This window comes from Coregonus lavaretus, assembly GCF_964263955.1.
Source record: "Coregonus lavaretus genome assembly, chromosome: 4".
NCBI lineage: Eukaryota > Metazoa > Chordata > Actinopteri > Salmoniformes > Salmonidae > Coregonus > Coregonus lavaretus.
In genome coordinates, this window is record NC_139991.1 from 21,267,546 (window position 1) to 21,292,098 (window position 24,553).

Below are 24,553 nucleotides of genomic sequence, written 5' to 3' on the forward strand. Positions count from 1 at the left end.
GGTAGTGTACATGGCGAGAACATCCTTCAGCAGTCCGGAGACAAAATCCATGGCTCGAGGCATTTGCGCTGACTCAACTTACTCTAAGTTTACACAGCTCTCCTGCACCTTTTTCAGATCCGCAGTCAGACATTTCACGTCGGCCTCCAGAGAGGTAATTAGCGGGGGTCTCCAGCGCAGCATTCGGAATGGGGGAGGACTCTGTTGTTTTGAGCGATGCGATAACAGGCATTGTTTTGTTTCTAAGAGTAGTTCAATCAGCTTTGAATGTTTCAGAAACCTCTTGATTTCCGGCCTCAATTGTAGCAACTATATCTGTTTTCATTTCAACTATCTCCAAGCGTAGTAACTTGATGGCCTCGAGAACGTTCATTTCATCGCCCCCAGGTAGAGCTGCATCCCAAGGCAAGGCGCGAGTCTCCTGGCTGTCAGACTCAGGAGAGGGCGGTGATGAAACTGGGCCTTGTAGGCTGACTTTTCTCAAGGTCAGGTTTTTGGTCTTACAGTATGTTTCGTCGTCATGCTAACATTTGGAAATAAAGTAGTCTTGGGTACTTCAGAAAGGGATCACCAAAGTAATATTTGAAAATAAATATGGTTTTACTGTAAAATTCACATACATTAAAAGAATACAGCTAGAGCAAACGGAATACACGTCAGTCGCACATTGCGCCTCTAGCAACCCCCCGAGAGGAAAGATTTTTGAAGGTTAGCAAAACGTTGCTCTTTCTCCTTGGGCTTTCAAACACCTATAATGTAGGTGATATGTGAGTTTTTTTTTCCCTCCCAAAGAAACATTGAGTTTTGTTTTACTTAATCTCATAATGGCCATTGTTATACACATAAAATAGATTACCATAAAGGAGTTTGCAAGACAGCACAAACAGATCTGGGACCAGACTAATGTACTAGCCATCGGGTGATTATACTACTTGTAATGATCCATCGTTGTACAAGTCATCATTCAACAACACAGTCATATTACCCTACATTGACTTGTGTTTACTTGTTCATGTATGCTGTGTTATTGACAAGCATCTGGTCACTATAGTAACACCATCTGTAACAGGGACACACAGTGAGGGAACCTCCGGCTCATAGGAGACTGGGCTTGTCTGGCCAAAGAGACTTGTACAACAGTATGTGTCTGTTGTACATTTTTAAATCTCCTTTACCTCCACACCAATAACACATGGTTAAAGTGTGACTTACAGTAGCAAGTATGGTTAAATGCCTTGCTCAAGGGCACATTGACAGGTTTTTAGCCTAGTTGGCTCAGGGACTCGTACCAGCAACCTTTCGGTTGCTGGCCCAATGCTATTAACCACTAGGCTACCTGCCACCCAGTATTATATTATATTATATATTGAATCATGTCCTGAAATGGAGATAGCTAACAGTTACAGGCTACTGATCCAGAATCAGGTCAATTGGACCTAGAAAAGCTCAAATTGATCGCAATGCAGTCTCTTGAAACTGATTTAATTCAGTCGATACTACATTAGAACTCTCGTCATTGCCAAATAAGTACTCTACAAGAGGAACTCAATGACACTGAGCTTTTAGATCACCTCCAAAAGCTAGTTTCCACTACACAGTATTAACGTTCACATGCTAATTGTATGATTAATTATCTTCCTTTCTGCGTCACGAGATGAGAAGACTTAAATGAAGGGCTTTACGATTTATTTGTTTAATTTTTTAGCCGATGTTTAAACAATGAGTGCTGATTACCATTGGAGATCAGGAATGATAAATTCATTGTTATTTTCTATTTTCTCTGGTGATTATTGTAATGCGTTTGACGTCTTAACTGTCTAATTAATCAGTATGTGAGTGTGTGTGTGTGAGTGAGTGAGTGACTGTGTCATTTGTTTTATTAAGGTTAATGGGATAAGCTGTAATATAATGGTGGTCCTCTGTAGCTCAATTGGTAGAGCATGGCGCTTGTAACGCCAGGGTAGTGGGTTCGATCCCCGGGACCACCCATATGTAAAAATGTATGCACATATGACTGTAAGTCGCTTTGGATAAAAGCGTCTGCTAAAAGGCTTATTATTATATTATTATATAATGACCATATGGTCAAAGGAGTGGTTACACTGAGTGGAGTATTAGGCCAGACTGGTTCATTTCCTGGATACCTAGAACTGTGTGACTGTGTGTACGAGACAGTGTTTGTGCTAAACCATTGAGCAGTAGAGAAAAATGTGTCACTAATTGCCCGCATATTTCCTGCCCATCTAAGTCATATGGGATCTGTGTCGTGGCTAGAGAGAAAGCAAAAGAGAGAGAGAGGGAGTGAGTGAGAAAGAAAATGGTAGAAAGATCCCTCTTTGTGGGTTTTGGACTGCAGCTATGGACAGAGGTGACTTTACGTAGCAGGTAATGAGAACTAATGTAGCAGGTTAGGATAATTAATGTAGCAGGTTAGGATAATTAGGTTAAGGTTAGGAAAAGGGGTAGGGTAAGATAAAATGCTACAATTGTCCACGGCGCGACTCGAACATGCAACTTCTGGTCCATAGCTCTACTCCATCTAGCCACAACCCTCTTTGGTGAAGTGCAATACAAAGACAGAAAACTAAATGGTCATCTCAAAATGCCAGCTATCAAGCTCTGGTGCCTAAAGCCATATTGTACCAATGTATTTGATAGCGTTCCACATCTGGACAATATCAACAAACATTTAAATATTTGAAGTCATCATAATGATGGATGAACGTCTTGGATGTCACAGATGTTGCCCATGGAAAGAGTATGTTTACCTGTCTGATTCCATCCATACAACCGTCAGACAATGTTTCAGCAATGTTTTATTGGTTTTGAGAGTGAAGAGAGAAGAGATTCCTCGATCAGGGCTAAGCATTTGTCTCCTATTTCACTGAAATGAGAAACGGAAGAGAAATGTGGAGGGTTGATGAGGAGTGTGTCACTCCTGTGTTTGGATAGCTAGCCCAATTCTGATATTTCTTTCCACTAATTGGTCTTTTGACCAATCAGATCAGCTCTGATAAAGATCTGATGTGAAAAGATCTGATGTGATTGGTCAAAATACCAAATAGTGGAAAAAAGATCGCAATTGGGTTGCCTGTCTAAACACAGCCTAATGCCCTCACATCAATCCTTATGGCACAGATAACAATTGTGCCCCGCAAGTGTCAAAAAGCATTTATTGACAGGATAGAGACATACTTTCTTAGTTCATTGCTTTTTTAACCTACAGTGCCATGTTGAATGAGACATCTGATGTCTTTGTATGTTGCTTGCCTGTACTGTAAAATCAAATGTAATGTATTGTATAATCTTACTACGGTCATTTTCTGAAAGGTTGACTAGCCATTGTTTAGGTATGTCAAGTAATTTTTGTTAGTAGGCCACTTTGACCTGAGAGAATTGTACAATCTGCCCAGTAGCCTAATATTGAGAGAACTGCCCTGAATCTGAATCTTGACTGGCTGAATCATATTTGTACTAGACCACTTTAAAGTGAGAGAAAAGTACAATCAGCCCAGTCTACAGTATCTCTATTCTCTGTACATTAAGTACATACATACATACATTGCACATTTATAACCTGTACATTGACTCGGTACCGGTACACCCTGTATATAGCCTCGTTATTGTTATTTTATTGTGTTACTTTTTATTTTATTTTTGACTTTATTTTGTTAACTCTATTTCTTGAACGCATTGTTGGTTAAGGGCTTGTAAGTAAGCATTTCACGGTAATTGTATTTTATTTTATTATAAGCACATCGTGAACATGACTATATGGCTACATAGAGCATTATTAGAGCTTATCTTCTACAAGGGGCGAATTCTAACGTCGGATTTTCACTTAGCCATGCATTGATGTCAATGGGAGAGAGAGGAAGTGAACATTTGACAAGTGGAATTTAGGATTCGTCTCAAAGTAGTTTTTTCTAAGTTGTTTACTCATCGTTTTTTACTCCTCCATAGCTGAATTCGTCCGGCCTACTGACTATGCCCAGGAGTCCCACGTCCAGTGAGGATGAGATGGCCCAGAGTTGTTCTGACTACTCCGAGGACTCCGCCTCCGACAGCTCCCGTGAGGAGACTATCTATGAGACCATAAGAGCCACCGCCGAGCCGGCCCCCAGACGCATGGACGACATACACACTCACTCCCTGGTCGTCCGCATCCTCATCCCCGACCTGCAGCAGACAGTGAGTGTGTGTGTGTGTGTGTATGCTTGCCTAGGTTTACTCAGGAACGTGCAAAGGAGTTGTATGTTTGTATGAGTCAGAAAGACCCTATTGTTTGATGTGCCAATTTATGGGTTACCTTTGGAGGGCTTTTTTACACCCATTTTATTTTTTTTAAAGGATAGAACTGTTTCATCCTAGACTTATAGACTAACTCATAGGATTTAATGTCTGGCTTGCAAAAGAAGTTCAAATGATGAAGTCTTAGATTACACTTGTTAACATCCTTTCTTTTTCTCTCATTTCCCTTTGGTATAATGCCTTTGATTTAAGCCAGCTCTGGACATTTATTAACCTGGCTGTGTTGCATCCTTTCGCCTGTCGGAGAACACACACTGTGTGACCGATCTGTGGGCGTTGTGTGGGCGTTGATGTATAGACTTTTCCCTCTAGGGGAAGCTTCTATTAACCCTCGTTTCGTAATAGAAAAAATAAGGCAGTGGGGAGTGTGTATCTCGCAAATGAATGGGTACATGCATTCCTCTCTTATTACCAGACCTGGGTTCAAATACTATTTGGAATAATTTCAAATACTTGAGCTTCAATGCTGCGGAGGTGTTTTGGTATACTTCCCCAGACCTGTGGTTTGACGCAATCCTGTCTCTGGTGCGCGTCGTCAGCCCGGTCCAGCCCGTTCCTGCTCCCCGCACCAAGCCAGTGGTGCGTGTGTCCAGTCCGGCACGGCCCGTGCCTGTTCCACCGGTGCCTGGTCCGGCACCGGTCAGCTGCTCCACTCCGGAGCCAGAGCAATCCGCTCCACCGGGGTCCGGTCCAACTCCAGTCAGCGGATCCACTCCGGAGCCAGAGCAATCCGCTCAACTGGGGTCCAGTCCAGCTCCGGTCAGCCGCTCCACTCCGGAGCCAGAGAAGTCCGCTCCACCGGTGCCCAGTCCAGCTCCGGTCAGCGGCTCCAGTCCGGAGCCTGTGCAGTTCGATCCACCGTCGTCGGGTCCAGCTCTAGTCAGCGGTGCCAGTCCAGACCCAGACGTCAGCCCCTCTCCAGGTTCGGGGTCTCCCACACCAGGGTCCAGACAGGACTTGGTACGTCGTGGGAGGAAGGAGAGGGGAAGCAGCGCGCCGAGGTCCAGACCAGACCAGGGGCGCAACAGGGAGGTGGAGAGAAAGTGGTGGTCACGCCCGGAGCCGGATCCGCCTCCGAGGCGGAATGCCCACCCGGCCCCTACCCTGTTATGTTTTTGTGGCGCGGTCGGAGTCTGCACCTTTGGGGGGGGGGGGGGTACTGTCACGCCCTGACTCAGGGGACATTGATTTGTTGAGTCAGGGTGTGTATACTCCGTGTTATGTTGTGTTTTTCTATGTTTAGTTCTAGATCGTTTAGATCTATGTTGGCCAGGGTGGTTCCCAATCAGAGGCAGCTGTAGCTCGTTGTCTCTGATTGGGGACCATACTTAGGCAGCCTGTTGGCACCAGTTAGTTTGTGGGATCTTGTTCTGTATAGGTTTGTTTGGTGTAACCTTAAGACTTCACGTTTCGTTTGTTTGTTGTTTTGTCGTGTGTTCAGTACTCTAATAAAATGTACGCTTATCACACTGCGCCTTGGTTCAACCAATCCTTAAACGATCGTGACAGAGCCAATAGAATAGCTGCAAAACTATAAACCCTGCCCATCTGTCACTCCAGGCAAGATAAAGCAAACGCTAAAAGTATTTTAAAGATTTCAAATAGCATTTGAAACCAGTTCTGCTTATTGTCTGCTTAATTATAGTTGTGTTTTTGTATTTTTGTGTTTCTTGTGCTCCCACTTTTGATTTATGTAATTGTGTCACTAAATCCTTATTGTGTACTGTATTTGCTGCTTTTGAATTCGATTTGAATGCAATCTCTTTTTGACAGCTTCCCTTTTGATAAAAAAAAACATAATCCATACATGTAAGAAGTGGTCGGAATTGACTTTTTGGACCTGAATGCCCAAAACTTCAGGAGATAAAGGTGCTCAAAGTTTACCAATTTTTCATCACTGGAAAATATAAACTGTTGAGTTTGATATCATTTAAAAGCTTACCAACAGGGTTGTCAAACTATTGTCTTTAAAAAAAAAAAGTTACGATTTTTTAAACATTTAACGTCAATTATCTAAAAATAAGTAAACTTAGATTTTTAAATATTCGCATATGTTGTAGCTTAGACCCTACTTCACATCATCTGAGGTTTTTGTGTTGTGCCCGCCATTGGTTGAGACACAACATGCTCTTGAATACAGGGTGGATGTCATTTTAGTACATTTATCAGCCAAAACCTGACACCCACCCTTGTTTTCAAAAGCATGTTGTGTCTCAACTGATGGTGCGCACAACACAACAACCTCAAATGATGTCAAATAGGGTTTAAGCTACAACATATGCACATTTTGCCCGTTTTTAGATAATTGACGTTAAAGAAAAAAAAATGGACATGAAAAAATTAATATGAAGATAGTTTGACAACCCTATTTGTAAGCTTTTAAATTATATCAGTCTCAACCATTTGTCTTTTCCAGTCATGAAGACATGGATGTCTTATGGTATTGCGGGGTTTGCAAAATAGGTCAACGTTGAGCACCTTTATCTCTTGAATGTTTTGGCATTCAGGTTCAAAAAATAACTTTCTGAGCACTTCTACAATGGGCAAATATGTATGGACGGTTTCGTTCAAATCAAAAGGTGTGCTGTCAAAAAGTAATTGAATTCAAATGGATTTACCCAAAAGAGGCATTGGTCTGGTTGAGAGGGATAAGGCAAAATGAATGGCAAATAATTCTGGCTGCACAACCGATTGGCAAACGTACTGTAAATTGAGAACTCATGTGACTAAACTGAAGGAAAATAAGAAAATGTGATATGAAACAAAGATAAAGAATATAAAGAATACTAATAAAAAGCTTTGGAGCACCTTAAATAAAATTTTGAGCAAAAAGGCGAACTCGGCCCCATCATTCATTGAATCAGATGGCTCATTCATCACAAAACCCATTGATATTGCCAACTACTTTAATTATTTTTTTATTGGCAAGACTAGCAAACTTAGGCATGACATGCCAACAACAAATTCTTAACCTACACATCCATGCATACAGTGCCTTCAGAAAATATTGACTTTTTCCACATTGTGTTGCGTTACAGCCTTATTCTAAAATTGATTCAATAAAACATTTTTCTCAGCAATCTACACACAATACCCCTTAAAGACAAAGCGAAAACAGGTTTGTATAAATTTTTGCCAATTAATTACAAATAAAAACCAGAAATACCTTATTTACATAAGTATTCAGACCCTTTGCTATGAGACTCGAAATTGAGCTCAGGTGAATCCTGTTTCCATTGCTCATCCTTGAGATCTTTCTACAACTTGATTGGAGTCCACCTGTGGTAAATTCAATTGATTGGCCATGATTTGGAAAGGCACACACCTGTCTATATAAGGTCCCACAGTTGACAGTGCAAAATCCAAGAGCTCCGAGACAGGATTGTGTCGAGGCACAGATCTGGGGAAGGGTACCAAAACATTTCTGCAGCATTGAAGGTCCCCAAGAACACAGTTTCTTCCATCATTCTTAAATGGAAGAAGTTTGGAATCACCAAGACTCTTCCTAGAGCTGGCCGCTTTGCCAAACTGAGCAATCAGGGGAGAAGGGCCTTTGTCAGGGAGGTGATCAAGAACCTGATGGTCACTCTGACAGAGCTCCAGAGTTCCGAAGGTTCACCTTCCAACAGGACAATGACCCTAAGCACACAGCCAAGACAATGCAGGAGTTGCTTCGGGACAAGTCTCTGATTGTCTTTGAGTGGCCCAGCCAGAGCCCGGACTTGAACCCAATCGAACATCTCTGGAGATACCTGAAAATAGCTGTCCAGCGAACTCCCCATCCATCAATACTTCCCGAATGCACTATATGTACAATACAATGATGTACATTTACATTAAGTGATTTGTAAGTATGGTAAATTAATATTGCACAAAAAGTGGTTGTTTTCCATGTTATTTGATCAAAACAAATATTTAATTTAATGTGGCTGTTTTGTGCCTTTGCCCATAATTTCGCATATCCTCCCCCCCCCCCCATGTCAGAAAACAAAACAAAAGTATACACCAATGTTACTTCAATACAAGCAAAAATGTAATAGCCTAACAATTTCAGGTGATTAGGTGATTTTATAGGCCTATAGCAGTAATCTCAAGGGGTGGGGGTGGGGCCAAGAGTACTTAACTGGAGGAAGTGTTTGGAGCTGTTCAAAATAGGATATCATCGGGTCCCAGGTGGAATAGAATGAGTTGGTTGACCCTCGGATTATATACTTTTCTAATTTTAGGAACAGCATCAGATCTTTGCGCCAGGGTGGATTGATAGATTTCCAATCCAATAAAAACCTTCTGCGGGCTAACAGGGAGGCTAAGGCAATGGCATCCAGCTGTCAATTGGTCAGAGAAGGATTGTTGTTTGGTACTTCAAAAATAGCCATTTCTGCACTAGGCTGCAACTTTATATCAAATGCTTCAGAAAGGGTTTTAAATATAGTGGACCAATAATCTGCCAGACAGGGACAGGCCCAGAACATGTGGGTCAAGTCCCCCAAGGAGCCTTTACACCTGTCACATGTACCATCAATATTTGGGTAGAATTTGGACAATCTGGCCTTACTGAAATGGATACGGTGAAGTGCCTTAAACTGTATAAGGCTAAGCTGGGCACAAGACGAGCTTCCATTTACCCTAAGTACGGTAGCATTCCAGACTTAATCAGAGATCTCTCCACCAAGTTCCCTTTCCCATTCAGATCAGATTTATTGAGTGACGGTTTATCAAGGGACATGATTATCTCAAAAATACGGGATATGAGTCCATTTAGTTAAAAATGTGTTTTCAAAGGGCATCCAGACCCGATCCGGGTGATAGAATTGGAAAGGTTGGGCTTTGAGTGTGGAAAAACTGGAGGATTTGGAAATACCGAAATAAACTTGAATGGGGTAGATTAAATTTGATAGCGAGGTCTTCGAAATTGGCAAAGGTGCCATCAATATAAAGATCATTAAACTTAGTAAGGCCATTCCTCTGCCACAGCCTGAAAGCTGAATCCAGTTTGCATTTGAGTTGATGAGCAAGAAGCCGACCAGCCTTTTCTCCATGTTCGTAAACATAACCGCGTGCGCGGAGTAGCTGCTGCTCAGCCTTATCTGTGGATAGTAAATTGTACTGAGATTGAAGACTCAGCCTTTCTTTGTAAAGTTCTGGTGATGGAGAGGCAGAGTATTGTTGGTCTAATTCCAGAATTGCGTCGATCAGCTGTTTTTGTTTAATTTTCCATTGTTTATTGAGAAGAGAGGAATAGGAAAGTATTTCCCCTCTAAGAACAACTTTAAGTGTTTCCCAAAGTGTAGATGGAGAGATCGATTCTGTTTTAGTTGTCTCAATAAAGACATCAATTGCATTCGATAGAATGGTGCAGAATGAATTGTTTGAAAGTAAAGATTTAAGAGAGAGTAGTCTATTCTAGAATAGGAGTGGTGCACATGTGACAATAAAGAAAATTATTTGTTATTGGGAAAAAGGAATCTCCATGGATCGACACATACCGCCTGGCTCATAAATGCAGACAAAGTGCTGGACATTTTTGAGGGAGATAATGATCTAGGGTTTGAGCGGTCCAAGAGTGGGTGGATCACACAATTCAAGTTGCCTCCAAAGATTAAATAGTGTGAGTTGAGATTGGGCAGCAAAGAAATAAGTTTGTTAATAAACTCAACATCCCAATTGGGAGCATACACATTTACAAGCAAAACAGAGGTGTGAAAGAGAGAACCAGATACCATAACAAAGCGCCCCTGTGGATCTGATATTATATCAGCAGCAGTAAATTGTACTTTCTTATGAATAAGTATTGCTGTTCCCCTTGCCTTAGCATTGAATTTTGAATGGAATATTTGTCCTACCCAAGCTTTACGGAGTCTACCATGATCTGCTGTACACAGATGTGTTTCTTGTAAGAATGCTATATCAGTTTTTAAATTCTTAAGATGAGCAAATACTCTAGCCCGTTTAGCCGGGCCGTTCATTGTCTTGACGTTCCAGCTTGTAAACCTAATAGCTGACACCCCAACTCCCACCCCAATATCTGAATTGTCAGTCATTAAAAATTGAGATTACAAAATTATAACTGGAATAGAGATTAAAAACATGTATAAGACCACCAATCATATCCTGACAAAAGAAAAAGCATGTACCGAATAGTTAGACAGAATACTGTTGAAGTAGAATATGTAACAATCAAATGGTTAATGAAGACAAACAACGTCCCCCCACCCCCCTGACATAAAACCCTCAAAATAACACAACAAAATTAACCCAGTACAAAATAGCACTGTCCTATGCTCGCCTCTAGGGCGGACTGCAGGCGTCCCCAAATAGGGTCAAACTCCCGGTTAACCATCTGCCACTTAACTTACCCTACACAAGAGGGCTCCCAATTATTAACAATGCCAGTTTAAAATTGTTTAAACTCAAATATTAACAGTGTCACTCAATAGTCGATCAGTTACATCCTCCATTGGCTTTAACAAACGCAGATAGCCAAATAAAATGCTTCTGTTAGTCAAGACTTCGCCCATGGGTTGTGTTAGGGGCGCGCTCCACGCCACGCTCCTGCAGCCGCACCGCACAACTGTGTCCACAACCACAAGGAGTAAAATAGGATACTCAGGCGCAGCGTAACCAACTAACACGAATGCCAAAATATTCCAACGTCCATGAACCTCCGTAGAGGCGAAAGCTAAATATATCCAAAAACCCACTCAATCAAACAAACAAAGGCATTACAGTCACATTAAATCAAATGCAAACAAGAAAGTAACCCGAGTCAAACCCTAAGATTGTAGCATTAGTAAATCATCTTTAGAGAGGTAACGTTAAATGACTAGCTAATGGCAGCTTAAGTTAGTTCAAACAAAAACAAACTCACGTTGGATATTTAACATGTGTTACTATTAACAGCTAAGCTAGTCAGCCGCCAATATTACTTACATGGATACAGGTCTTTGTTCAGTTGATTCTAGATGTAGCTAGCTAGGTAGTTGTCCAAATGTCACGCTATATCTTAGGCAGCTAGCCGCTAGAAATGGTGGAGAAGTGCTTAGCTAAATTCACCGCCACATTCAAATAGCAAGTCAGTCCTTCAGCACTCTGGTTTTTGTTGTGCGTAGCTAGCCATGTTAGCAAGTCAGCCCAATGTTCCTGTTTTCTGAAATCTTCTCAGCCAAGTATAGACGTAATAAAGATATCCCTGAGTACTCCTGGAGTTAAGCATTCATCTTGTTGCCGTGTAAAAATACATTTAAAAAAAAGTGGCGTTAGCTAGCCAACCAGATAGTAAACAGTCAAGTGTGCCAGCTCCTGCTAGCCAGCCAATTTGATTGTGATGTACAGTGAGGGAAAAAAGTATTTGATCCCCTGCTGATTTTGTACGTTTGCCCACTGACAAAGACATGATCAGTCTATAATTTTAATGGTAGGTTTATTTGAACAGTGAGAGACAGAATAACAACAAAAAAATCCAGAAAAATGCATGTCAAAAATTTTATGAATTGATTTGCATTTTAATGAGGGAAATAATTATTTGACCCCTCTGCAAAACATGACTTAGTACTTGGTGGCAAAACCCTTGTTGGCAATCACAGAGGTCAGACGTTTCTTGTAGTTGGCCACCAGGTTTGCACACATCTCAGGAGGGATTTTGTCCCACTCCTCTTTGCAGATCTTCTCCAAGTCATTAAGGTTTCGAGGCTGACGTTTGGCAACTCGAACCTTCAGCTCCCTCCACAGATTTTCTATGGGATTAAGGTCTGGAGACTGGCTAGGCCACTCCAGGACCTTAATGTGCTTCTTCTTGAGCCACTCCTTTGTTGCCTTGGCTGTGTGTTTTGGGTCATTGTCATGCTGGAATACCCATCCACGACCCATTTTCAATGCCCTGGCTGAGGGAAGGAGGTTCTCACCCAAGATTTGACGGCACATGGCCCTGTCCATCGTCCCTTTAATGCGGTGAAGTTGTCCTGTCCCCTTAGCAGAAGGGGACAGGACAACTTCTCCATGTTTGACGGTGGGGATGGTGTTCTTGGGGTCATAGGCAGCATTCCTCCTCCTCCAAACATGGCGAGTTGAGTTGATGCCAAAGAGCTTGATTTTGGTCTCATCTGACCACAACACTTTCATTCAGATGTTCATTGGCAAACTTCAGACGGCCCTGTATATGTGCTTTCTTGAGCAGGGGGACCTTGCGGGCGCTGCAGGATTTCAGTCCTTCACGGTGTAGTGTGTTACCAATTGTTTTCTTGGTGACTATGGTCCCAGCTTCCTTGAGATCATTGACAAGATCCTCCCGTGTAGTTCTGGGCTGATTCCTCACCGTTCTCATGATCATTGCAACTTCACGAGGTGAGATCTTGCATGGAGCCCCAGGCCGAGGGAGATTGACAGTTCTTTTGTGTTTCTTCCATTTGCGAATATTCGCACCAATTATTGTCACCTTCTCACCAAGCTGCTTGGCGATGGTCTTGTAGTCCATTCCAGCCTTGTGTAGGTCTACAATCTTGTCCCTGACATCCTTGGAGAGCTCTTTGGTCTTGGCCATGGTGGAGAGTTTGTAATCTGATTGATTGATTGCTTCTGTGGACATGTGTCTTTTATACAGGTAACAAGCTGAGATTAGGAGCACTCCCTTTAAGTGTGTGCTCCTAATCTCAGCTCGTTACCTGTATAAAAGACACCTGGGAGCCAGAAATCTTTCTGATTGAGAGGGGGTCAAATACTTATTTCCCTCATTAAAATGCAAATAAATTTATAACATTTTTGACATGCGTTTTTCTGGATTTTTTTGTTGTTATTCTTTCTCTCATTGTTCAAATAAACCTACCATTAAAATTATAGACTGATCAGTGGAGAAACCTTCTAGTGTAGTGAGGCGTCGCCCAAACGTGTTGACTCTTTCTCGAAAGGCATCAATGGAAGTTTGGAGAGGTGCCAGTGAAGTGCCGATGAGAGAAGCCATATCCTCTTTTAGGCTACTTCTTTGTTTAGCTAGCTCAGCTACAAGCGTGGTCATAGACAAGGCCTCCGACTCTGCAGCAGGGCTGGCCGCGGCAGACATTTTCTGTGTTCGAGTAATTGGTTCGGCCTTCGACGATGTATTCGTCGTAGAAGTTCTCTTCGGGTTGGTCTTGCTCATGGTACCATGAAAAGTGATTAAAATAATATAACCAACTGATACATCCACATAAGAACTAACAGCGGCGTGTAAAAAAAACGGTTAAAATTAAAGTTTAATTGGGGACCTCTCAAACACGTCTTCTCACATCGCCCGACCGGAAGTCAACTCGAGCTTGGCTTTTTCGACAAAACCTAATTTTGCATCTTTTGATGTAAATGTTTGAGGACAGGGTTTTGTTATTTTTGTATTCCATTAGAATGACAACCGCAGAGAAAGAGACAGGGCAACAACTCTTACAATTTCAACTATTGAATCTTGCAAGATACTGTTCTTAATTATACAACTACCTTTTTTGCCAAGGCGGAGATGCTGAAAAATGTTTTTGTCCGCGATACAGTAGTCTATATCGGTTCGCTAATAATAGTAAAGGCCCAGTGCACTACTTTTGTGAAAAAAAAACGTTTGTTTTTTATTCCTTTTGTTGTATATTGTTATTTTATTTTGATTTTTAAGGGGGTGCTGCAGCACGCTCAACAGCCCTACATCCCGCAGCTATGGCAGCACCTATATCTTCTGCACAGATTCTGTCAGACTTGGGCCCTAGCATTAATCTCAGTAAGACCAAAATAATGGTGTTCCAAAAAAGGCACCGTTGCCCTAGAGCACACAAAGAACTATACATACCTTAGCCTAAACACCTAAACACCACAGGTAACTTCCAGGAGACAGTGAACGATCTAAGAGACAAGGCAAGAAGAGCCTACGTCATCAAAAGAAACATAAAACTCGACATCCCAATTAGGATCTGGCTAAAAATACTTCAGTCAGCTATATAACCCATTGCCCTCTATGGTTGTGAGATCTGGGGTCCACTCACCAACCAATAATTCACGAAATGGGACAAACACCCAATTAAGACTGAATGCAGAATCCTGCAAAAATATACTTTGTGTACAACGCAAAACCCCAAATAATGTACGCAGAGCTGAATTGGAACTATACCTGCTAGTCATCCATGATAGGGTCACACAGCAGACCTGGCTCTCGAGAGAAGACAGGCTATGTGCCCACTGGCCACAAAATGAGGTGGAAACTGAGCTGCACTTCCTAACCTCCTGCCAAATGTATGACCACATTAGAGATACATATTTCCCACAAATCACACAGACACACAAAGAATTTGAAAACAAATCAAACATAGATAAACTCCCATATCTGTTAGGCAAAATACTGCAGTGTGCATTCACAGCACACCAGTGGAACACAAACAACATTGTAAATACCACCAATATTTGAATGTCTTTATATTTTTATATCCTTTTTGAGTGCAATATTTACTGTTTAATTCAAATACTTTTTGGTTAATGTTTTGTGTCTTCTCACTTTTGTTTATTGTTTATTTCACTTGGTTTGGCAATGTAAACACATGTTTCCCATGCCAATAAAGCCATTATTGGAGGGAGAGAGGGAGGGAGGGAGGGAGAGAGATAACAGCTGCAATGAACAACAGTTTTTCTGTCCCTCCACTACTCTCTCTTGCTTTTACAGTATGTCCATCTCTCACTTTTTCTTTGTTAGTCTCTCTTTCTCTTTGTAATCTTAACTGTTTCTTTGTCTCCCTTTCTCCCTCTGTCTCTCCTCTTTATATTTCTCTCTATCTCTCTGCTCACTCCATGTATGTACTATAAATGGGAAACATGTTGTTGAAATATGGAATGGTTATGACTCCCTATGGTTAGGGATAGGTATAGAGAGGAGGTGAGTGGGCCGCACATTGGGTGGAAATGTTTGGGGTCAATTTGTGTTGACCTACATCTGAACCTGATGTAATTGTGATGTAATTAACTTGGGCTTTAGTACAGAACGTAGAGGGAAAGGTGTGTGTGTGCTCGCGCGAGCGTGCACATGCGTGCATGTGTGTGTGTGTGTGTGTGTGTGTATGTTTGTGTGCGTGTATGTTCACTTGTGTGTGTGTTCATGTGTGATCACACATGTATGTGCTAATGGCCATAATTCCATATTCATCACCGCTGAGTGGTCAGCTGTGGTGATTAATGACATGATGTGTCACACAATCCACTAGGAAAACTAACATGGTTGAATTATTCAACACGTTCCCCACAGTACAAGACACACACACACACACACAAATTACGCAGTACAGTACAAGACCACCCACATAAGAGCTTCTGAAATGAGGTGTTTGTTTACCCTATAGTATTGAATAAATCAAAGTACTGGGATTAACTGTTCCTCCTCTCTCTTATATATTCAAATTACTTATTAGGTTGAATTACAATTCATTCATTTTGAGTCATCATATACTCATTATGATTTCATTAGCTCAGTGTACCGCTTGGTGACTGTAGTTGTAACATCAGTGGGCTGTGTGTGTGTGTGTGTGTGTGTGTGTGTGTGTGTGTGTGAGAGAGAGAGAGAGAGAGAGAGAGAGAGAGAGAGAGAGAGAGAGAGAGAGAGAGAGAGAGAGAGAGAGAGAGAGAGAGAGAGAGAGAGAGAGAGAGAGAGAGAGAGAGACAGAGAGAGAGAGACAGAGAGAGAGAGACAGAGAGAGAGAGACAGAGAGAGAGAGACAGAGAGAGATAGAGAGAGAGAGAGAGAGTCAACCAGTTAAGAACAAACAACATTGTAAAAACAACCCATATTTATTTTCCCTTTTCCCATCGTTACAACAATGTATATAGCCATAATATGACATTTGAATTGTCTCTATTCCTTTGAAACTTTTGTTAATTATCTATTTCACTTGCTTTGGCAATGTAAACATATGTTTCCCATCCCTATAAAGCCCTTTGAATTGAAGAGAGGATTACATGTATGTTGATGTATTCCCCAGTGACAAACAGCCTCAGTTTTTTCTTTCTCTTCTATTCTGTTTCCCTATACCACCCCTGCTGGGGTTGCACTTCAAACCCATTTCACAGTCAGAGAGGCTTTCAAATAGCTACTTCACTATAATCATAAAGTTTCTCCTGAAACTTCACTGTTCTATTTCATTACATTTCTTTTACATTTTAGTAGACACTCTTATCCAGAGCGACTTACAGTACTGCGTTCATACATTTTCATACTGGTCTCTCGTGGGAATCTAACCCACAACCCTTGCATTGCAAGCACCATGCTCTACCAACTGAGCCACACAGGACCACACTTCATAAAGTTTCTCCTGAAACTTAACCTTTCTATTTACTGTTCTGAGATGCACTCATGATGAAGCTGGAGCATAATGTAACATGATGGGAGATGTACTAGCAAAGCAACATACTATACTGTTGGGATGGTCCTCAGCCAGGCGGAAACAGCCCATTATCTCTCCGCAGACAGATGCCAGACATCTGTTCCTGTACACCTCTATCCTTCCATCCATCCCTGCATCTCCTCCTCACCTCCTCACTGCCAGCCAGGGAGGATTATGGGTAGAGTTCAGAGAGTGTTCATCAGCCTCAGTCTTTATCACAGGCACAGGTCCACTATCACCAGCTGAGCAGCAGATCCGGAGGTAAACACACACACACACACACAAACACTGAATGCCACGGCCCGTGGCCCATAATCCTCTCTGATTCAGCCAGTTCTGGCGGATGCTGCTGTATTGTTTTTTTGTCCAGCTCGGAGGTAATCTGGCTGGGTGCAGGAGAGGGGGTCAGTGGGGTGGTGTGGTGTGACTGAGTCATGCTGTACCCGCGCCATAGCTGAGGCTGTGGCACTGTGTGGCACTTAGAGAAGATGTGGGAAATGTGTTTGTATGGGTAAGTGTTTGTATGGGCAATGTTTTTTTAATGGGATAGTTCACCCAAATTACAAAAAAGATATTGGTTTCCTTACCCTGTAAGCAGTCTATGGACAAGGTATGACAGCAATCCATACTTTGGTTTAGTTTCCCTGGCACTGTTTCCATATGCTAACGTTTTAGCATTTGTGGCACAAATCCAATTCAAGTTACGATATTAGCATTTTTTCAAATCATTTATAAGTGACTTTGTTGAACTTAACAATCAATTGTAGATACTTTCGGGTGATTTGGACATGATGAGTAAGAAATGCTAAGATCAGTCCCATGACTTGAATGGGATTTGTGCCACAAATGCTAACATTTTAGCATGTGGAAACAGTGCCAGGGGAACTAAACCAAAGCATGGATTGCTGTCATACCTTGTCCATAGACTGCTTACAGGGTAAGGAAGCCAATGTGTAATTTTTTGTAAGTGTTTGTAAAGGAAATGTTGGTGACGGTTTTGCATGGGTAATGCTCAAGCCCAGGCTCTTGGCCTACAACTGAAAGTCTTTGACACATTTTTTTTACCATGATTCTCTCTTTCCCCCTCTCTAACCCTACCCCTTTCAACACCCCTATTCCCAACCCCAACCCAAACCCCTCACACAGAAATGTATGCGGTTCAACCCCAATGCGACCGTGTGGGTTGCCAAGCAGAGGATCCTGTGCACGTTGAGCCAGAGTCTGAAGGATGTGTTGAACTACGGCCTCTTCCAGCCCGCCATGAACGGACGAGACGGGAAGTTCCTGGATGAGGAACGCCTCCTCATGGAATACCCACAGCCAATTAGCAAAGGAGTTCCGTCTCTGGAGGTAGAGTGCCAGCCAATCTCTGAAGTTGTTACGTATTTAAAAAGGTGGTATTTGTATATGTATTTGTATTATACTGCCAAGGCAGTATAATATCACCACACAACAATATAAAAAATGTACATGTGTGTAAAAGAAGTGTGTTAGTATGCGTGCGTGTGTGTCTCTTTGCAGTCCTCGTTGTTCCATAAGGTGTAGTTTTATCAGTTTTTTAAGTCTCATGAGTTACTTGATGTGGAATAGAGTTCCATGTAGTCATGGCTCTGTTTTTTTCTCCATTTTTATGGAACAGTCTGCCTACCCATGTGAGAGACGCAGACTCGGTCTCAACCTTTAAGTCTTTACTGAAGACTTATCTCTTCAGTAGGTCATATGATTGAGTGTAGTCTGGCCCAGGAGTGTGAAGGTGAACGGAAAGGCTGGAGCAACGAACAGCCCTTGCTGTCTCTGCCAGGCCGGTTCCCCTCTCCACTGGGGTTCTCTGCCTCTAACCCTGTTGCAGGGGCTGAGTCACTGGCTTGCTGGTGCTCTTTCATGCCGTCCCTGGGAGGGGTGCGTCACTTGAGTGGGTTGAGTTACTGACGTGATCTTCCTGTCTGGGTTGGCGCCCCCCCCTTGGTTTGTGCTGTGGTGGAGACCTCTGTGGGCTATACTCGGCCTTGTCTCAGGATTGTAAGTTGGTGGTTGGGGATATCCCTCTAGTGGTGCGGGGGCTGTGCTTTGGCGGAGTGGGTGGGGTTATATCCTTCCTGTTTGGCCCTGTCCGGGGGTTTCTTCGGATGGGGCCACAGTGTCTCCGGACCGCTCCTGTCTCAGCCTCCAGTATTTATGCTGCAGTAGTTTATGTGTCGGGGGGCTGGGGTTAGTTGGTTATACCTGGAGTACTTCTCCTGTCTTATCCAGTGTCCTGTGTGAATTTAAGTATGCTCTCTCTAATTCTCTCGTTCTCTCTTTCTCTCTGAGAACCTGAGCCCTAGGACCATACGTCAGGACTACCGGGCATGATGACACCTTGCTGTCCCCAGTCCGCCTGGCCTTGCTGCTATTCCAGTTTCAACTGTTCTGCCTGCGGCTACGAAACCCCTACCTGTCCCAGACCTGCTGTTTTCAACTCTTAATGATCGGCTATGAAAAGCCAACTGAGAGACCTGAGCCCTAGGACCATACGTCGGGACTACCGGCCGTGGTGACTCCTTGCTGTCCCCAGTCCGCCTGGCCTTGCTGCTATTCCAGTTTCAACTGTTCTGCCTGCGGTTATGGAACCCCTACCTGTCCCAGACCTGCTGTTTTCAACTCTTAATGATCGGCTATGAAAAGCCAACTGAGATTTATTCCTGATTATTATTTGACCATGCTTGTCACTTATGAACATTTTTGAACATCTTGGCATGGTTCTGTTATAATCTCCACCCGGCACAGCCAGAAGAGGACTGGCCACCCCTCATAGCCTGGTTCCTCTCTAGGTTTCTTCCTAGGTTTTGCCTTTCTAGGGAGTTTTTCCTAGCCACCGTGCTTCTACACCTGCATTACTAGCTGTTTGGGGTTTTAGGCTGGGTTTCTGTACAGCACTTCGAGATATTAGCTGATGTAAGAAGGGCTATATAAAATAAAATTGATTGATTGATTGATAGTACTGTGCGTTTTCCCAGAGTCTATTCTGGACTTGGGCACTGTGACGAGACCCCTGGTAGCATGTCTTGTGGAGTATGCATGTGTGTCCGAGCTGTGTGCTAGTCGTACAAACAGACAGTTAGTTTATTTTAACATGTCAATACCTCTCACAAAGACAAGTAGTGATGCAGTCAATCTCTCCTCTACTTTGAGCCAGGAGAGTTTAGGGCTGGGCGGTATACCGTATTTTACGATATACTGGTATTGATGCATGGACCGGTTTCGGTTTTTACTTTACCTTCTATAACGGTATTTGAATGTTTGGTTTGTTAAATGGAATACTCTGTGTATAACGTCCATTTTTATAGTTTACTTCGCTACTTGAGTCATCTCTTTCCGCTCTCTCTCTCCATGCCTCTTTCCACAGCTTTCCGCTTTGTTGTTCATCGACCATGAGACACTTGCATTCAGTCTGCATGGTGAATGCAGCACATGCAACAATGTTGATGACAACAATGCAGTTTTCACTTTGCTTCTTAATATAAATCCACTAGCGTTCCCTAACTAAACTATTTGTTTGTGTTTCTTACATCTGCAAACATCTAGTTTGTCTTAGCAAGTTCGGCCTAGATCTTGTTAGCCGTTAATGCTAATTGCTAGTTAGCTGGCTAGCTAGCTAGCTAATAAATGTACTGAGTCAGAGTAAACGGAATTAGCTATACAGTCTGATAATACCAGTGATGGTGTAGACCTAAATTAGCTTGTTGTTTGCGCAACAGTATCTTCTAAATCAAAGAAGAATGCGCGAAACATGAATATGTTAGCTACATGAAGTAGCTAAGAGAAAACATTCAATGTAGCCAAAGGATTATAAGGTCCCCTAGGAAACACTTTGGTTCCTACCCTGTCACAATAACTCCTCCCTGGCATTTTAATTAGTTTTCATGTCAAACATTACGGTATTCAAAGTGCCCACTATTATATTCTAACTATAGAATTAAAATAATCATTCTATATCCATGAGTCCAAAAATTCACCCAAGTGTTTTGCTCTAAATCGCAAGTAAAATCGAAATTGCAACATTTGGTTAAAAATAAGGCCTAGATTGTTTGCCCATATCGTGCAGCCCTACGTGGAAGTGTGGAAAGGATCTTAAATGAGTACAGTAAATGCAGAAATTGATGACAATGCTGAAAATTATTTTTGGTTGAAGTTGAATTGAAAAGTATAAAACTATCAGAATGGAGAAAGACCCATTGAAATCACTTAGAATGTATGTGTTGCCACCCTAGGGTCACGCACTATTCATGAAGCAAATTTAGAACTTTTATTATTCAAAAACATCAAATACCGTCAAATACCGTCAATTTGTTGTTTGTATGTCATGCCTAAGTTTGCTAATCTTGCCAATAAAAAAAACATTATAGTTGGCAATATCAGTGGGTTTTGTGATGAATGAGCCATCTGACTCAATGAATAATGGAGCGGAGTTTGCCCTTTTGCCCAAAATGTCATTTAAGGTGCTCCAAAGCTTTTTATTGTCATTCTTTATATCATGTATCTTTGTTTCATGTTGGAAGGTGAACCTTCACCCCCGTCGGAGGTCCTGAGCACTCTGGAGCAGGTTTTCATCAAGGATCTATTTGTACTTTGCTCCGTTCATCTTTCCCTCGATCATGACTAGTCTCCCAGTCCCTGCCGCTGAAAAACATCCCTACAGCATGATGCTGGCACCACCATGCTTCACCATAGGGATGGTGCCAGGTTTCCTCCAGACGTGACGCTTGGCATTCAGGCCAAAGAGTTCAATGTTGGTTTCATCAGACCAGAGAATCTTGTTTCTCATGGTCTGAGAGTCTTTAGGTGCCTTTTGGCAAACTCCAAGGATGCTGTCATGTGCCTTTTACTGAGGAGTGGCTTCCGTCTGGCCACTCTACCATAAAGGCCTGATTGGTGGAGTGCTGCAGAGATGGTTGTCCTTCTAGAAGGTTTTCCCATCTCCACAGAGGAACTCTAGAGCTCTGTCAGAGTGAACATCAGGTTCTTGGTCACCTCCCTGAACAAGGCCCTTCTCCCCCGATGCCTCAGTTTGGCCGGGCAGCCAGCTCTAGGAAGAGTCTTGGTGGTTCCAAACTTCTTCCATTATGTTCTTGGGGACCTTCAATGCTGCAGAAATGTTTTGGTAGCCTTCCCCAGATCTATGCCTCGACACAATCCTAGATTGATGAGGAAAAACATTAATTTCATCCATTTTAGAATAAGGCTGTAACGTAACAAAATGTGCTGTATAACTTCTTGTATGACCTCTTATACACTATATTAGGGCCAGACTTTGGAACTTTGGTTTTCCTAGATTTGGCTACAATATTTTGATCACTACATCCAATGGATTTGGATACTGCTTTAAAGCAGATTTCTGCAGCATTAGTAAAGATGTGATCAATATATGTGGATGATTTCATTCCTGTGCTGTTTGTAAATACGCTTGTAGGTTGACTGATAACCTGAACCAGGTTGCAGGCACTGGTTACATTTTGAAGGTTTTTCTTGAGTGGACAGCTTGATGAAAGCCAGTCAATATTTAGGTCATCCAGAAAATATACCTCTATTGATATCACATACATTATCAAGCAGTTCACACATATTATCCAGATAATGACTGTTAGGTACTTCGTGGTCTATAGCAACTTCCCACAATAATAGGCTTTAGGTGAGGCAGGTGAACCTGTAGCCATATTACTTCAACAATATTTGACGTGAGATCCTGTCTAAACTCTACAGGAATATGAGTCTGAATGACTTCCTGATGGGCCGACCTCAGGTGGTGAAGGTAGGCAACATCAACACTGCAACGCTGACCCTCAACAGGGGGGCCCCACAGGGTTGTGTGCTTAGTCCCCTCCTGCGCTCCCTGTTAACCCACAACTGCCTGGCCACGCATGACTCCAACGCCACCAAGTTTGCTTATGACACGACGGTGCTAGGCCTGAACACGATGAGACAGCCTACAGGGATGAGGTCAGTGACCTGTCATTGTGGGGCTGGAACAACAAATTCTCCCTCAACGTCAGTAAGACCAAGGAGCTGATTGTGTACTACAGGAAACGGGGGGGCTGCAATGGAGCGACGAGGCTGCAATGGAGCAGGTTGAGAGGTTCAAGTTTGTGTACTACCTTGTTATTTTTAGCATTACATTGTTATTGATTGCATTGTTGGGGTTAGAGCTGGCAAGAAAGGCATTTCACTGTACTTGTGCATGTGACATGAAAACTTGAAACTTGAATATAAAAAGCAACACCACCCCCATTGGCATTCCTGTCACACAAGATGTTGTAACCATGTATTGCTACCACTGTATATTCAAAGGTATTATCTAATTGAGTTTCAGAGATAGTATATGAATGTTATCTGTTACTAGCAAGTCTCGATTTCATGAATCTTGTTTCTTAGGCTACATATGTTAATGTGGGCTATTTTTAGCGCTTTTCTGGGATTCTTGATTGTTTTATTGCTTTACTCGGAGGCTTATCAGACAGTGATATTTATGTTTGAGCTGATAGTGGAGGGTGAACTGCACACAGTGGGCTTCCTACTAGGGCAAACCGCCTCAGTGCTAACAGTATAATTCAGGTTCATAGGCACATGATTACTGCTGACAATAGCTATTGGATTGACAGAGGCATTCAGGAGAATTAGAGGAACATACATTAGGTTACTTACATAATAATTTCCAACACCCCTTGAACAATATACATTTTCAGCAGCACTACGACAACTCAGCAACACAATGATAAGGATTATCTGTGCAGGGTTTGCCACTGATAAGTCATTGTCTCAACGCGGCCTTTCCAAAATGTGTAGTCTTTTAGCCAGATGTGTAATGCCAGTAGCCTGCTGAATCCTTTGCAACCGCGGCCCAGTGATGGTAATCAGCCGCGATTTGAGTCTTTCAGAGCTAGAATCTTTCAAATCCAGTTTTAGCAGTTCCGAGCTAATCCTCCTAATGTCGTTTGACCCCACATGGACTACAACAGCGTCAGCACCCGGCATCTGTCGTAGAACGGTAGGAAGCAGCCTTGTAATGTCCTGTACTCATGCTCCAGGATAGCACAGGGTTTTTGCCCTGGGAACTGAGATGTTTCTCACCATAGAGCTGCCGATGATGACAGCTGGTGAAATGGCAGAGGAAGACCGGATGTTTTTCGCCTCGAGTGGTTTAGGAGACCCCTCGAGGACCGATGGGAGGTTGGGCCCGATGAACCGAGTCAGCCGTAGAATCTATCGTGGCTGATGAAGTCTCAGACACCCTCACGGTCCGATGAGGGGGGAGCTCTGAAGATCTGAACCCGAGGTAGGATCCCACTGGGTTGGAAACAGGGTAGAGGACGATTGCGCGGCAACCTCCAAGGCCAGTACTCCTCAGCCAATGAGTAAAGTTGTTCGATTGTTAGAGATGGGGTGCTGTACCCCTCAAACAATCAATAAAACTGAATAATTGGTCCGTAAGGATCAATCAAACCCACAACTCTAATGTTGTAAGCATCTTACTCCAATTATGTGAGCCAATCAGTACCAGAGCTTTTGTCACGACTTCCGCCGAGGCTGAATCCCCTCCTTGTTCGGGCAGGCTTCGGTGTTCGTCGTCACCGGCTTACTAACCACTACCGCCCCAATTATCATCATTACATTTGTCTTGTCTTGTCAATCACACACACCTGGTTCTAATCCCCTCATTAGTCTGTGTATAAGTGTTCCCTCTGCCCCCTTGTCCTTGTGGGTGATTGTTTGAATGTGAGAGTAGTGTAGCTCGGTGGAGCTACTCGTACCATTTTGTTGCCAGGGTAGATATTTCCCCTGTGCCTATGTATTGTATGGAGATACCGTTACAGTGTATTGCCAGGGTAGATAGTTTCCCC

The 24,553-nt window shown here is 42.7% G+C and overlaps 1 protein-coding gene across 1 annotated transcript in view; it reads left to right on the top strand.

The window, feature by feature from the left end:
• The window catches only part of LOC311128588 (uncharacterized protein), a gene marked incomplete at both ends in the record, with an annotated part of 168,940 nt that overhangs the window by 127,945 nt on the left and 16,442 nt on the right, over positions 1-24,553 (top strand). Inside the window, 3 exons of the mRNA XM_084160775.1 lie at positions 3,964-4,191; positions 17,134-17,190; positions 17,826-18,029. Of these exons, the coding sequence (XP_084016901.1) occupies positions 3,964-4,191; positions 17,134-17,190; positions 17,826-18,029 (489 nt within the window). The remainder of the gene's footprint in view (positions 1-3,963; positions 4,192-17,133; positions 17,191-17,825; positions 18,030-24,553) is intronic.